The sequence below is a fragment of the Lepidochelys kempii genome, chromosome 6 (assembly GCF_965140265.1).
Source record: "Lepidochelys kempii isolate rLepKem1 chromosome 6, rLepKem1.hap2, whole genome shotgun sequence".
Classification (NCBI taxonomy): Eukaryota; Metazoa; Chordata; order Testudines; family Cheloniidae; genus Lepidochelys; species Lepidochelys kempii.
The window spans coordinates 27,004,512-27,021,235 of record NC_133261.1 but is presented as its reverse complement, the minus strand read 5'-3'; the positions used below and the strand labels follow the sequence as shown (position 1 = coordinate 27,021,235).

The 16,724-nt window shown below is 45.3% G+C and overlaps 1 protein-coding gene across 1 annotated transcript in view; it reads right to left on the bottom strand.

Moving 5' to 3' along the window:
* Positions 1–860: 860 nt before the first annotated feature.
* The window catches only part of TNNT3 (troponin T3, fast skeletal type), a 31,040-nt gene continuing 15,176 nt past the window's right edge, over positions 861–16,724 (bottom strand). The window contains exons 3-11 of the mRNA XM_073350320.1: positions 14,418–14,436; positions 13,329–13,374; positions 11,813–11,929; positions 10,341–10,418; positions 9,906–10,019; positions 9,372–9,481; positions 7,839–7,929; positions 3,850–3,890; positions 861–1,010 (exon numbers count right to left, since the gene is read on the bottom strand). Coding sequence (XP_073206421.1) covers positions 962–1,010; positions 3,850–3,890; positions 7,839–7,929; positions 9,372–9,481; positions 9,906–10,019; positions 10,341–10,418; positions 11,813–11,929; positions 13,329–13,374; positions 14,418–14,436 — 665 coding nt within the window. The 3' untranslated portion in view covers positions 861–961. The remainder of the gene's footprint in view (positions 1,011–3,849; positions 3,891–7,838; positions 7,930–9,371; positions 9,482–9,905; positions 10,020–10,340; positions 10,419–11,812; positions 11,930–13,328; positions 13,375–14,417; positions 14,437–16,724) is intronic.

The window sequence follows — 16,724 nt, the reverse complement described above, 5'->3', positions numbered from 1 at the left end:
TTTCCATATCTATCCTTCGATGATTCTTGGTGTTCTTTCAACTGTCAATGGAGTTTCTGCCTATTACTGCAGCAAAAAGGAGATGAGACTATATTAGAATGATTTCTTATTAGAAAGGTGTAATTCAACAGCCTTCCTCATTTGTTAGTGAAAACTCCTTGTGAAAAAAATGTTTCCATTTCTGATCCCATTTGGGAACCTAAAATTTCATCCAACTTGGGGCACCAGAAACTCTGAAAAGTTAATGATAGTTAGAAATATATAAGGATAAAAGTTGGCCAGCACTTCTGCTTGCCCTCTTCCCCTCATGATGAACCAAACACTGGGCAAATAAAACACCCAGGAGAACTCTGACTTCTTGAATCCTTACTTTACCAAATGCATTTTATCCAGAGTGTTTTTGTGTTCCCTGGCCTCAGAGAGCATCTTTGCTGAATCACCCAGATCTGTCATATTTTAATATTAGATTTTAGATTTAAATTTAAGTTTTCATTGCCCTAATAGAAGCTTCTATATAATGTTTGAATGAATTGCACTTGAACATCCTCTTGAAGTCTTTACAAAGTTGGATACAATTTTAATCTATTGGAATTGAATAGAAGAACCCGAAACAGCAGTCATGAGATATATAATTGAAGAAGGTATCGATCACACTTTATTTACAAAATCCAGAGATTCATACATAGCAATCTACGGAGCAGAAGGCTGTCGTCAGGAAAACAAAGGGCACATGAAGCAGGAAAGGTGCCAGCAGGGAGTCATCTCTGTTCCACGGGAACCTCCTTCCTTTTGGTTCAGGACACTGCTGGAGTCCTTAAAAAAGGAGTAGGCAATCCAGGCTGGTGTTGTAGTTTTGCTCAAGCATGGGAGTGAAATTGATTTGTGAAGGGGTTAGGGGGAGGCCAGCAATGTTTAGCCACACCACCGGGGATGATCCTGCCTGCAGTCACCTCTTGTTTCTTTACTTCCAACGCCCTCCAACTTTGCCCTTGGCTCCTGCTTTCTTGCTGCTGTAGTACAGAAAGAAGGAAAACACATCAGTGTGACTGCTGCAGAAAAGTCCTCTGACCTTTTGACTTTTCAATCAGCTGCGACTTTGCTGAGAAGCTCTAAACCTCAAGTCAGCAGAGCAGGCTGATCAGATAGCCGGTGAATTGGATGCCACCTGCTCCAGAGCAGATGTAGCACATTCTGAGGATAGAGATATTGGTGGAAGCAGATTTTTACTTGGGGTCTTCAGAGGATGGCCAGGAAGTATAAGCATGGAGGGGTGAGAGGCTTTGCCGCTTACTGAATTGTATGCCCAGAGAGAAGGGGATTCTTGAAACTAGTGGACATGGGCCCCAAACTGCAGAGTGCAGATCCAGTTCCAGATCTGAACATTTCCCAAGTTCAGATCTGGATTATGGGTTCAGGTGCAACTCTGGAAATGGAAAGGACTTCCTCAAACAGGACTGTGCCAGTACAGTGCCCAGAGGCTCAAGTCACCTGACAGTAGAATTTTAGAAATTATTCCCATGCAAAATGATCAGAAAAATATTTAAATAAAACTAAGGCTGAATAAAAGAATTACTTTGCCATAGTAAAGGGGACTGAAGTCCCCCCGCCCCCATACAATGCCTGAGGAATGTAAAGAATTATAAAATGTTTTAACACATGCAAAGAGATAATTCTGGTTCCCTAGAATTACATGTGTCCTCTTCTGACCCTCATTGGTACCAGTAACCCAGTCTTACTGGGGGATGTATGGATGTAGTCTCCATATGATCCTCAAGCTAAGGCTTGTAAAGCACCCTGAGGAAATGATTACCAAGTAATATCTTCTTGCATGCAGAATAGCATTTCAACATGCAATCCACTTACCCTCCTGCTGTGAAACAGATGCATGCCTGCTTCCAGGTGTGTTCCAAGTGAGAAAGTTAGTCTGGTTAGGCTCTGCACTGTGTCAGCAATGGGTCCCTGTGCAATGCACTGATTCCTTGTGCACTGCATAACCCGTACCCTTCCATCCCAAACATACACCAATAAGGCTACTTCTTGAATCAAACCACTTGCAAGCTGTTTAATCTTTTTGGTGCTAAACGGCAAAACAAGGGTGCCGAGCAAACAATCTGTCTGGCCAGTGGAAGCAGATAGCGAATGTTGTGTTGGTTGGAATGGATGTTTCCAAGGAAGCTGCATTCGGAACACATGTTCCTCGAGGCAGCAGGGAAGGGATTAAAAAGGCAACAACAGAAGGGCATATTTAGCATGGTTATATCGGCCCCAACTTACAGTGGGTTTGTTCAGGAGTAGTAGGCTTACGTACGGGAGTCTTCCATAGTGACTCATACACACATACAGTGAATACTTTACCTCTCAACCCACTTTAGAATAGAAGACAGTCTATTCCGAAAATTAACCTTTTACATGAGAGACAAGGGGTTATGTTTACTCAGAGAATATCCTGTCTGACATATTATTAAGCTCAGTCTTCTTTAAAGTCATCTCATTCTCCATTATGCTGGCTTTTGGACTGGATCAAAAATCACTGTAGGAGCTGCATGCCTAACAATCAGTTCCCCAAGTTAATATAGAGCCCTTGTCACTTCGAGTTTTACAAGGTCTAAGATGTTTCATGTTATGCCTGCCTTTAGGCTATGCTTCTGGGGGGTTATTGTTCCTTTAAAACAAAAAGGGACCATAGAAGGCTAATACACCAGGATGAAAGACTTTTACTTTAGAATGTCATGCTCTGTTTCTGATGGAGAAATGCCCCCTAATACCTGGAGGGATCCACAATCATACCTTTCCAAATGAAGTGCCATCTCACCCAGAAGAACCATCTCTGGAAAGAGATGCTTCCAGGAAAAATATCACCTCTTTGGATAATTGGGAGGGTCCCTAGCATGGTAACATTTCATGTTGGTTTTTTGGTAGTGAGATCAGAAGACATAGGAGGAAGAAAACCACGCAGATGAGCCTAATCTTGCAAAGTATAATCTTGCAAGGTTCTTTGAGACCCCCATACTCCCTATGAAGCAAATACATCAAGCCCTGTGTTTGGAATCTACAGAGAACTGCACCCAAAAAAATGTTAAATTCATTTGACATTCCAGTGTGAATGGGGGGCAAGGGAAAGACTGTTTGGTCCTTGGTGATACCTATATCTTTGAGTCATTTACATGACTGGAGCTCTTCATGGTACAGAGAAACTGCAAAGAGGAGATTTCAGCTTTTGGAGAGCTTCCCTCACCTTCTTCCCATGACTCCTCCTCCTTGCCTTTTACTTCTCTACACACCCCTCCCTCCCCCAGCCCCTTGTCTCTGATGTATTGAGGTCTCCTGATGAAAACATGCAACAACAAAGACATGGGACTCACAAGCAGGAAAGAAATTAAATTAAAGAGGTAAGGTGGGGAAGGAAAGTGGGAGGTCATATACCAATGAAAAGAACCCACACCCCTGATCACATGACATCCATGTGATGGGGTAACCCTGGATGTCAGTTTTATTACACACCTTTCCTTGCAATCTCGGCAATCACTTCTCCATCCTGTATAAGCAAAGGCCATTTCCATTCCTGTGTTCAAAACACTTCAGCCAATACTAACAGTCACAGCTTGAGTGACTGGTGTCTGCAGCGATTGTGGGAAGGTGTGTGCGTGGGAGATGATGGTTCTTTTACATTAGGTTATGGATTCACTTCAGTTTGACCATCATTTTCTAAGGGTGGGGGCGGGTTGGAGGTTGCCCTTCCACCTCTCGCCTCATTCCCTTCTGAGAAGAAAATGTCAGCATCAAAGCTGAAGTGTCTGCTGGAACACTGAGCAGATATCCCAGACTTTAGGCTGGGACATAGGTACTTACTGCTTCTGGGCCTGATCAATCCGGTTCCTGAGGGTGGTGATCTGCAAACAACATACATGACTAGGGTTTTCAAAGAGCTCTGCCAATTGACCTGGTTTCCCCATGGGGAGGGAAGTGGTTTACCTGGCTGGAGTTCTGGAGACAGGTGCCTGTGATGGCAGAAACTCTTTCTTTTCAAATGAAAACTCTCTTGAGTGAGAGGTTGCTAACTAGCAGTAAATTTACAAGCTAATTTCATGTTTTACAAGGAGGCACAGATGAGGGATTCAACTGAAGGGACGGTGCTGTTGCCCTTGTTAAAATAATTCATTAATTCATGTACAATGGAACCCATTTATGGTGAACTCATGTATAGCCAAACTTCAGGTAAGTGGCCTGGAAAGTCATAAATTGGCCATTTTGAAAGCTCAGGAGACCCTGAGAAGTGTGATCTCCTTGTGTGTGTGTTGTCCTCACCGTCCCACCATCCCAGCTGTAAATTTACCAGGTAGCTAGCAACATTGAAGTGGAAGGTGGGGTTGACCTGGACAGGTGAGAAATTGGAAACAGAAAAGCTCCAAAGCTGGAGGAAAACTAGTGAGAATGCTCAGCAACAAATAACTCCAGGGCTTTCAAGAGAGGGGAAGTATATTGGAGGGGTGCAGGATGCACTTGCCTCTACCCATCAATATCATATAAAGAGACTGCTGCACTTTGGGAATGAGGGATACTCCAACTGAGGGGTATTACCGGGCTTAGGCACCTCCTGATATCTTGATAGTTAGTCTCCACAGGTCCATGGAAATACTTCTGTTGTCTTCAGTAGGCTTTGGATCAGGCCCCAAGGCATTAGGCTGATGGGGCAACTGCTCTCCTAGTACCTTCTGCAGGCTAATTAGTAGAGCAGCTCTGGAGCTGATTTGGGGGCAGGAGGTAGAGAATGCACATTGCAAAACCCCTTGCAGACATTTCTCTAATAGACTGAAGGGTTCCCAAAGGGGACAGAGAGGAAATATTGGAAAGGAAACACAGCAACCATAGAAAGAAGGGCTGGAGTGGAGGATTTGAGGTCCTTCCCAAGCCATCTTCCAGACTCTGGCAATTTGTGGTGTGATAATACTTGTGTCTCATTGCCCCTGGGGCGGCGGGGGGGGGGGGGAATTCATGATGAAGATGAGCTCATCCTCTCTTAATCATGGTGGAATTTTAGATACGAACTAGATGCTCAGGAAAGTGAAGGGCTAATACATAAAGTACCAGATGTGTAGACCCAATGTGTGGCTGCTATGTTGTTTTGCCTGATTTAGCACCTCAGTCCTGACGTGCAGTCTTGCTATTCAAGTCTTGCAGTGATCTTTGTGCTCTGAATATATGTCCACTAAAAACTAGAATGAGTCTACAACCAACTTCTGTTCGTTTTATTTTTCCTGTGTAACCCAATCAGGATCAAACCCTGGTTTGCAGAGGTGAACGTTCACCTGCTGAGCCCCCTCCTCCCCCTACTTCTGCTCTGGTGTAATTCAGAATTCTCCATTGCCTCTGGACTCCATGTTCTGAGCAAACTCACAGTCAAAGAACTGGTGACCCAGCAAGAGTCGCATGGCATTTGACATTCCCAGTGCTTGAAACAGGAAAAGATCACATTTCAGGATGGTCTGCCATCTCGGATTTCCTGGGCCAAGTTTTCCCATGGCAAACAGGAAAAGAAAAAGAAAAAAAAGAAAGAGACCAAGACTGAGACATTAGAGGCAACAGGACAACATCGAAAAGGAAAGATCTGCTGCATTCTGTACTTACTCACGGTAGTTTAAAAATCTGCTCCATGGATTTGACTCATTTATCGCAATTGGGTATTTTTTTCAGACCTGGCAGAGAGTCAGCTTTGCCCTTCAAACTGACTCAAGGGCTTGAGACTCACCTTTTCTGCTAAACCAGTGACAGCCGGCACAGCATTCAGTGTCTTACACAGTACCAGTAAGCAATAGGGGTACAGCAACACTACGTTTTAAAACTTTCAGCACTGGGTCTCAGAGGCCAGGTCTACAGGCTAGGGCTCACGGGGCTCATGCTAGGGCTCACGGGGCTCATGCTATGGCACTAGAAACAGCAGTGTAGACAGTGCAGCTCAGACAGGAGCTCGGGCTCTGAAACCCAGTTCCCACCACAGTCTCCACTGATCTCCAGCCTGACCTCAAATGTCTACACAGCTGCTTTTAGAACAGTAACTCAAGCCCCATGAGCTTAAGTATGTAGATCTGGGCTCTGAGACTCACTGCCATGGGTTTTAAAACACAGTGAAGATGTACACACAGAGGCTAGTGCTTAAAACCAGGCCCCCTCCCTGACATCTTGTGTGTCCAATTTTCTTCCTTTTTCTCTCCCTTGCTTTCTTTGTTATTTTATGTCTTCTTCTCTTTTTCCTTCTCACACTTTCCCTTCCCATCTCTCTCTCCTTTCTTTCTCACTCTTCTCTGCCTTCCTACTCATTCTGACCTTTTTTCTTTCTGTCTCCTTTTCCCCTCCCTCCCTCTTTCTTTATTACACTCTGCTCTCGTCTCTTTTTCCTTTTGTACTTTCTATAAGCTTTGGGGCTCTACAGGGAAGCATGCAGTCTGGATCTTTCAGCAGTCAGTTCTGCACAAAGCCAACTTAGAGTAAGGTAGGTTAATTTTTGCTTCTCTGGTTTAAGGAGCAGCCTGCTTTATCTCTCTCTGTTTTGGGGTTCTTGTGTGTTATTCTAAATTCTAAGAAATTTAGTGTTATGTTGCAACCTTCCAGCAAGAGTATTTTTCTGTTTTTATCTAATTTCTTTGTATGTGTGCCATGAACATAACAATTCCCACTTTATCTGCGGTGCTGCTACATTCCATTTAAACTAACGGGCTGTCATGCAGTGTCCAGAAGATTCATTCCATCTGAGCATACATGAATCATCCAACAGCAACTGTTAAACACCACTGTGATTTTGTGCTACTGTTCAGACTACACCCTGCTTTACAAGAATGGAAGGTGAGAGAAAAATGAAGTGAAGGGAGACACGCAAGACTCAGTCTCCTCATCCCTCTGCCATATGGAACTGAGTGCTGGTGCGCTGTCCACCTGCGTGCGCAAGCGCGCAAAATCTCGCCATGCAGGAGGCTCATGCATTTTAGCAGACTTCGCTGCTGCTGTCACATGGGCGAACTCTTTGTACTTACAACTTGGATAGCGCCTGCACCCTGCTACGTAGTGATATAATCTAAGAGAGATTAAGATAATCATGTTGGTGTGGGTTGTTCTCAGTCCAAGTATTTTAAAAAAATTGGAAAAAGGAAGTGAAGACAGAGAAAAGCAGCCAGAAATATCGATCCCAGCAGGATTCTGGTCACTGAAGTGTAGTGCAGTTGGGTATGGGCATATCCCATGATCAGACGTGAAAGGGACATGTCAGCACTCTGATACCATGTGGCACTTCAGTAAGATGCACATCTACAGAGGCATAGATTTCATCAAGGGCCTCCTAAGAGTTCAGTCCACAGGGGGTCATTTCCGTCCCACTCTTTTTGTTTTAACTCTATGATGGAAATAAAAATTCCAAAATTTAAGTATGAAAATGAACATGTGGTTAAGAAAGTCACTTGGTGAGGGAGACAGGCAACTGAAAGCATCTGACCAACCCCTTTTCATACCTCTCTTCCAAACTAATAAACAATGGGGTTTTTCTTTTCCCATTGTGGGGCGTGTCTCATTTTCATAGATTCTGGTCTAATCAATTCCAACTTTAAGACTCAATTGCAGCCTCCTAATAATAGCCCCATGCATGTGGTTGGTATACAGTTATGGGAAATATGATTCCCGTATGCCATGCATGGCTCTGGCAATTTACCCTGCTGGGTAAATATTCCAAAAGTTGTGTGTGGAACTAGCTTAATGATATCTCCACACCACGTTTCCTATGGGAGTTGCACAGCTTTCCTGCAGATTGGACCCAGAGGTGACTGGTGCCATGACCAACTTGCTTCTCAACCCACCTCATATTTTTGACTCTTCATCTTCTCTCCAAATTCATATTTCTCAGTTTCCAGCTGGTATAACCAATCCCACAGTTCCTTGGCCTTATCCCTATGCATTGCAGAGGGAGGAAGACAGGAGAAATATTTCATACATTTGAAATGTCACATGTTTGCTGTGGCCCCCAGGACACTAGTAGCAAATTTGTGTGTGTGTGTGTGTGTGCACGCAGCCCATACTGCTTCCCCTTCAAAACTCCTCCCCAGCTTCATGTCTCTGACTATTTTTATGGTCAGATTTTATTTTCCTCAGCTTTATCCATGTTAACATTTCAGCCTTGCACTGTTTCCTCTTATCAGGCATTAACACCCTTTCACAAATTTATTTATTTACTCGGCTCTTTGTCGCTCACTAAAGAACCCAGGGGAACTGGAGGGGAAGTGGTGAGTGGGATTCCAAAGTTTGAATGAGCAATTGGGCTGAGCAATTGGCATGGTAGCTTTCACCAGTCTCAGGGCTAAGGTGGATGAGCAAAACTGGCCCAGTGTAACATTAGTTAGAGATTGGCTTGGACCAGAACACTAGATCTCTAGAACCCCCCAAACTCTGAGACGGTTCACATCTAGATTTTTGCATTGCAGACCCATCTCAACTATTACTGATGTTGACAGAGGCCTGCTCTTCTTCCCTATCCTTATCCATCCACCTCCTTGGATTGCAATACTCCTACAATTATGACACTAACCACATTACAAACAACCCTTTCTGTTTCAGGACATCCACCATTGTTCTGCCCCCATCTGCACCAGGGTTGGCTCTTCTGTAGGGTGCCATTTCTAAAGTGGCCCCTACCATTCCTTTTATATCCCAGGGCACACAGGTCCTCCTACAGCACACTCTCTTTCTATGTCCCTAATTTCCCTTAGATTTTAGACTGTTTGGTTTTTAGGATTTTGAGGACCGTCTACAAGGCAAGGTTAGCTGTGTGGGGGATGGGACGTATCAAAGCTAACATGCTCCTCTCTACCTCTCATGTCACGCAGTTGCTTCAGCGTGTGTTGATGTTGCACCACCCTCTCCTCACCTAATACACTCACACATCATGGAATGAAGAGGAAGCCTCATGTTGTGACAACGTGCCATGGTGGAACATCACGGTAGCACAGTGCCCAAAATGAACCTGAGCTCAGCTGAGCCGAACTAGTCTGTAGGTTTACAGTATGTCATTGTCCCAGGAGATAAGTGGCAACCGTAGCTTGATTAGCAGCAGAAGGAAGGCAGTCTGACTAAGCCATGATCATGGCTGGATGTCCACCTCATGTACAATGACATCTGTTGCCCCTTTTTCCCCTTTGTGTCCCAGCACAGCCAAAGGCACAATTTAGCATTGGCTTCATAAAGGCTCCACAGTTGCCTTATCAGGAAGTTCCTTCAGTGTGGTAGGCCCCAGACCACTAGAAGAAATCTCTCTGTGTCCTCATTCAGAGCTGTCAGCCTTGACTTCCCTGAGAAATCATCTAATCTACCTGCAGCAAATGAAGATGGCATGTTACCTCAGCTTGTCTTCATTCAGGTGGTCAATGTTTAGTGTTTTGCGCCTCTCTGCCAAGATCTTCTTCTTCATTTCCCTAGCAGTCTGCTTCTTTCCTCTCTTCTGGTCAGCCTATAGGAAACATATGCCCAGAATATCAGTGGATGCTGCCCTGCACAAATTCAGGATGAAGTACAGGGATATTGTGGAAGGGCTAAGGAACCATGGACACGTACTCGAGCATTTCCGGGCAGATGCACTGGGGTCATTCTGGAGACATTAGCGCATTCCCAACAACACTTACTCCATAGGAGCTGAGACACTCCTAAAAGTTATGCAATGGCCTTGAAACTTCAGGGAATCCCAAGCAGTTATAGGAGTTGTCATGAAAATCTAAGGGATTCCTAGCAACTGCTGGAACAAACTTAGAGAATTCCAAATGATTGGTAGAGAATTTAGGAGACTCAGTGGGGACAGAGAGGTATGCGAGTGGTGATAAAATTCAGAGAGGTGTGTTTATTGCCTCCCTATTTCATCCATTGATCAATGCCTTTACCTTTGCCAAATAGCTGCTGTATGTGGCACCCATGGAGGTCAGAGCCTTCTTTTTCTTCAGGTCATCCTCAGCTCTTCTCTTAGCATCTTCTTCCTCTCTTCTTACCTTCTCTTCCTGCAGAATGCACCATAGAAAAACAAGTTACTGAAAGGACTTTGGCTGGGGGAGCCCACACCTATTCCACTAGCAGCAGGAGTCACTGCAGGGAATGATGTAGGAATGTATGCGTCTGGGAAGTTATAGCTGCTTCCTTCCCAGGCTCTGCCCAGTGAGCCTCACTGTAATGAGGAGACTACCAGTATCTTCTCTGGTGTTCCTGAGGCAGGCAGGACCTAAAGCTTCTCTCCATTTCCTTTCACAGTTCCCGAACAAGGTCTGAGCCCAGGTACTTTCTTGTTATGTGTCAAGAGGAAAACAGAAAGCAGAGGCACATACCGCAAGCCTGACCTGACGCTCCTTCTCATTCTCAGCCCGGATTCTTTGTTGTTCTGCCCTTTCGGCTCTGCGTTTTTCCTGCCCAAAACAAAGGAAGAGGCACAGAGTCATCAGTATGTGGCTTTATTTGTCTCCAAAGCTTTATAAAGGATTTTAGTTTCCATATTAGGCAGTGGACCATTCCCATTACTTTACCAAAACGTGCAGGATGAGGCACATAGCCAGCTGAAGGGCCCCAGGTGAATTCCATGACTGTAAAACACCTGGGAGGCTGAGAACAGGGATGGGTTACAATGAGTATGGTCACCTCTGTGCAGTGTGGGACAGGCTTCCCTCAAGTCAGAATTGAGCAAATAGAATAGACTGTCCATCTACAGAGGGGACCCAAGGCTAGCAGATGGTTTCTACACCTGTTTTCAAAATGGTTATGCCTCATCCACCCAGGGGTGAAAGTAGGCCAGTATGGGCCAGTACAGCGTACCGGGAAGAAGTGGCTGCTGGTACCAGTTCGTACGCAGCCAATATTAAAGCGCTGCCCCTTGTGCCCCGCCCCAACACATACACACACACTGCTTTGGCGGCCCTGCCAGTAGGGATCCTACCAGCAGGGCTGCCAATGGTAGGAGCGGGGAAGGGGCAGCTGTCCCAGGGCCTGGCGATTTAAAAGGGCCCAGGGCTCCCAGCCATCGCTACTGTGGCAGCGGCCAGAGCCCCAGGCCCTTTTAAATCCCTGGGCCCCGGGACAGCTGCCCCTTCCCCCCACACCATTAAATCGCCGCTGGAGACTTTAACAACCCGTGCTATCCTAGTTATGGGCTTCACACACAGCTCTGTTAATGCACCTTTGTTCTAACCTGCAACACCCCTTGATGTTCTAGTTCTGAGTCCCACCACGCACCTCTGCCATTCTACCTCATCCCTGACCTGCCTAAGCCCTGCTACTCCAGTCTTAAGTCCACCTCATCACTTTACCCAATTCACCTCAGACCTGGCCTGCAGCAGCCTCCTCCTGGATATGTCAGAGCAGAAATGGCCTGTGGTCCTGAGCTGTGCTTAACTGTACATGGTGTTTTGTAGTATAAACAAACACACCCCTGAGGAAGGACAAGAAGACCCAAGACTTATTTTCATTTGGGACCTAATCCACGTTTGCATTTAGCTCTTCATATCTGAGAGGCTAGTGCACTGACCCAAGCCTCATTAAGGCTACCACTGCAAGGTGTCCTTGATTTCCACATGGGCACATTCCACTCTACACCAGCCAAAAATGCACCGTCATTATCTTGATCACATTGGGAACAAGATGCAGTCACCTTGAAGGACTATCGTCCCCTGTTCTCCTGTCTCCACTTGTTGGACAGAAAGAGCAATTTGGTCTGTAAGGTTCCAGTTCAGTTCTGAGTCTCTGAGGTAATTACACACACTATCCTCCCGAAGCAGACATCACTGGGAATGGCACCATAGAGACTTACAATTCTTTCCTTCAGGGCAAGCAGTTCCTCCTCTTCCTTCTTCCTGCCCTCGAAGTGATTGTCAATCAAGGCTTGCAGTTCAATCAGGTCTTTGTTCTGCCTCTTCTTTTGGATGTCCTGAAGGAGCAGTAAGGTGTTATTACAATAACAATCTAACACTGGTGCAGCTCCTTCCATCTGAGGATCTCAGGCCCCTGTACAAAGGAGGCTAAGTACGAACAGCCTCATTTTACAGATAAGGAAATTGAAACACAAGGGGCAACATCTGAAAGCCAATGAAGTCAATGGGAGCCTTTCTATTGACTTGGGTGCTGAATCAGGGCCAGAGACATTTAGTGACTTGCCCAAATTAATAGCCAGTGGTAAAACAAGGGACAGAGTCCTGGTTTCCCAGCTCCTACTTCCTCGCTTCAATGTATCATCCTATTTCACCTACTCTTACATTTTACATTTCTTTTTACATTTCTCTGCAGACTCCTCATTTTACCTGAGTATTCCTACACCAGTCAGAATTAATAGAAGCTTCATTTTCTTGTGGACAAGGTGAACACTACAGTGACCCTGAATGAGCATACAACTTATCCTGATGTAATCATGTACCACTCATCACAAGAGCTTTTTCTTTTTCTGTTGACTTACTAGAAACATATTTGGGTCCATGCTTGTTTGGTTATTTGGTGGTGCCATTCTGAGCACTATTTCTCAGAGACAGACTTGATACAACTTGTTTCATGTGTGTGGATTCATTACAGGCACCTGCACAGCCGGGAAAGCCTCCTCCAAGAGACTTGCTTCTTTAAATCTCTTTTCTGCTTATTGGTGCATTGGTGCATGGGGTTTGGGTTTTTTTGTTTGTTTAGTTTAAATCTATTGTATGGCCTATTAAAGGAGAAGTGGTTTTTTACCCCCCAAAAGCTTATGCCCAAATAAATCTGTTAGTCTTTAAGGTGCCACCAGACTCCTCGTTGTTTTTGTGGATACAGGCTAACACGGCTACCCCTCTGGTAAAGGACATAACCATTTCCCATGCTCTATGTGCAGTTTCTTGATACCATGAAAGTCCTTTCCTGGCCACTGAAACGCCAAAGTTAATCTTATTTAATCATTCTTGAGTCAGGGGAGCTGCCTGGAACACTCAGCAAAAAGACAGGACTCGGAAGTGATTGAAAGGGCAGTTGGATTGTCCTTGAGAAACCGAGGAATAATTAACTGACCAAGATAAAGATCACAATAAAGGTCTGCAAGGAAGAAGATCTAAAGGCTTTATAAGCAGTTACTAATTCCATTTCCACCCTTCAGATTTCTCTTTCCAAGACAAATTAAGCTATAAATACAGCTGCACAACTAAAGCAATGTGTAAGCAGGTTTTTCAGATATGGACCCCAGATTAATCTTTCACTGAAAATAGACTCCTTTTGCCCTTGGCTACATGGCAGTGACATTTTCACAAAGGCTAGTAGTGATGCAGGAAGAGGTGGGTGTGCATATGTGATGGACATGTGTCAGGAATACTTACATCAAAGTCTACTTTCTCACCCTCTGGTATTTTAGGAGCGGTCAGTCTGTAGGGGATGAAAAATAGAAGGAATTGAACCTCAAAGAACCAAGAGATTAACTCATTCACCAAATGGAGCCATGCTGAGGGAGAAATGTTGATGAGGAGGTACAGCTGAAGCTATGGCTTGATTGAAAACCCAATAGATAGAGGGAGCTGACCCATCCCAAATGTTTATGGGGTCATCCCATTTTGCACAAAAAGGTGCAGAATGGGACAACTCACATGTAAAGTTCCATGAGGCTGCTAACACAAAGAGAACACTGCATGACCCATCCTGGGATGCTGGCTTGGTGGAGAATCAGGGCACTGATCCACTAGAGCCAGAAGATCCCTGGGGAATCCTGGTCAAGCCTTGCGGAGCCCAGGACAAACCAACTGTGTTGCCTGCCAGCAACACTGGAAGTATGGGTAACTCCCATGACATGCTGCCATTGGCTGCCCTGTTCCCCACATCCAGCTGCTGCAACTCATACCCCCTTTCATGGTTTGAAGAACAATGGAAAGGATTTAATGTTGAACCCCTCAGCATTCATTGCCTGTGGCAAACTGCCATCCCCTGTCAGACATTCTCTTTTACCCGCACACATTGTTGCAAACGGAGCCACAGAGCAGGCAGAGAAAGGTGGGCAGAGTATACTGCACATTTGCCTTTCCCCTCTTGGTACCCTCTCTTCCCATCTGTGTGCTACCCAGGAGAAATGAGCAGATAACATGAGCTCAGCTTCACCCAGCACAAGGTGCTACAGGGGATGGAGTAGGAGCACTTGGTTGGAGAGACCTGATGTCTGTGCCAGTCCTCGCTGTAATAAAGATGTATGAGCTGATATGGGACTGGTCTCTATTTCCTGGCCTGTAGCCAGTCTTACAGTAGCTTCTGACAGATGGAGGCAGTCTAGGGAAGAGTCCAGAAATGCTAGATGTTGCATGAATGGTGGGGAGGAGAGGGCTGTGCATAAGTAGTAGGAGACATTTCTCTGGTAGGAGGTCTATGGATGGTCATCACATTTATACCAGTATTTTTAAAAACAACCATTAATGCACACTTACTTTGGCCTGGGCTTTTCCTCTGAGTTTGGAAACACGGACAGAAAACAGGAAGAGAGGGGAGAAAAGAGGGAGAACAGTTAGAATGAGAAAAACAACACCAGCTGCTGTTTGTTAAAGCTGGGAAACTGAAGGGAAATCCAGGTTTAGGAGGAACACCCCTGAGTAACTGGTTATGCCTCATACACATCCAAAAGAGACCGTTCCCTTTGGTGTGAGTGAAAGCAGGCTGATTTGACCTCAAATCAGAACTCTACAGAAAAGGAAAGGAAACAAGAGATTGTTTAAAAGTCCTAACGTAGCATCTGGAAGTTAATGGTTTCATTTATGAGATGAGTGCTAGTTCTTACCCCCTGGAGACCAAAGCTATAGGGAGGATGACAGAGCTGGAAAGTAAAAAAAGAATATTCCCCCTCCTAGTGTCAGTTTCTCATCTCTTTTACATTGGTGGATATTCTCAGCAACTCCACTAAAGTCAATGGAGATATTTTGGGTTTACACTGGTGTAAATGAGAGCTAAACTTGGCTACAGATCTACTAAAATGTTGCATACATGGCCCAGAAGGGGAACAGCTTTGTGATAAATCACCTCCAGTCGCATTCACTCCCAGACATCCCCACATGGCATCTATGTTTCCCAAAGTCTCCATGTTCTCTCTTTCTCTCCTTCATACACAGCAGTGGCCCTCAAACCCACCCTGGAAAGATCATCCTGCCTAAGGGGGCTTATTCTGCATAAGGGGGCATCCTGCATAAGGGGGCATTGGTGGATATTCTAAGCAAAATTCCCATGAATGTTAATGAGAGTGATACTTGTGTCTCCAGGAGAGGACAGACCCCCTCAGTATGCAATGTAAACCATCTCCAAGTTAGTCAATCCTGGGCTTTTCATAATGAGAGACATTCTACTGCACCAAACAGCCATTTACTGTTTTGGTGATGTGCTGTTTCGTATACACTTTGAGCCTGATTCTCCTATCTCTAATGCTGGGTTTATATCAGTGTAATGCCAGCAAATTCAATGGAGTTTCTCCCATAAGTGGAGGAGTATTAAGCCCATACATTCTATCCTAATGTTGTCTCTTACAGACCCAGGTTGACTTTCATAGCCACATGCTGAGTTTGAACTTTTAGGAATTCATCTGAATTCTGCCATACAATGTTCTTGTATTGTTTGCTTGGTGGGATGGATTAGAAATAAAAAGCTCACAGCCTATTGTGGACAGAGCCAAATTTGAGGAGCTCAGCTTCTCTCAGGATTTGGTCCAAGCACCCAGTTAACCAGAAACAATATGTTTTCCCTGTAATTATTTGAGGTCAGATAATTATATTTTGATGCATTTCAAAGGATGACCTTTTTTTTAAAATGGAGCACCTGTACTCTGGGAGTCTCACTCCTGGCCACTTCACCACCACAGTGAGTTCAAGCAGGCCATCGCCAGTCATACTATTGCCATATTTACAAGTCCCAGTCAGCTCTTATTTCTGGGGAGAAAGGCAGCAGCGCTAGCAGCCAGTTCTGCCTTTCATGAGGCCCTTCACTCACTCACCCACCTATCCTCCCAGGGCTGCCTTCCTCTGTATTTAGCTGCTGCTAGCTGGTGGGATTGCTTCGCCCTCTAATTAGCCCTTCAGTGTGGCTCCACTTGTTAATTGATCCTCTATACTGGTGGGGATTTGAGTGACAGGTTACTGTCAGCATGTTTTCCCCAGGAACTGAAATTAGAGGGGGTGTTGAATGTACAGGGAACGTGTTGGAAAACGACTAAATTGGCAACATAGGCCCCGTCACCCTCCCGTTTTTGCAAGTGTGGGGGCATGGGGGCGAGTGGGACAAGAGAGAATAAAATAAAATAAAAGTCAATGTCCTGTCGATCATAAGGCCAAAAAAAAAATCCCCTCTAAAATCAGTGGTGAAAAATCCTTGCAGGAAATATCAGCTTTTTGGGGTTTTGCTAATGGGGGGAGCTGATTAAGGGATTCAAGGTGAGAGGCATAACCAAGGCTGTGACTACACTTAGAGCTAGGGACGTGACTCCAGCTTGCATACACACACTTGCATTAGCCCTCGCTGAGCTAGCTGGCTCACAATAGCAATATAGCTGAGACAGCCTGGACAGCAGCAAGTGGCGGCAGGGGCTAGCCATGCTGAGTACGTGCTCGCTGGGGTTCCGGCGGATTTGTACTCGGCACAGCTAGCCCGTGCCACCACTCACCTCTGCTTGTGCCATGCAACTATTTCTAGGGCGCTAGTCCCAGGACCGCTAGGATGAGTGTGTCTAGGCGAGCTGAGAATCACAGCCCTAGCCC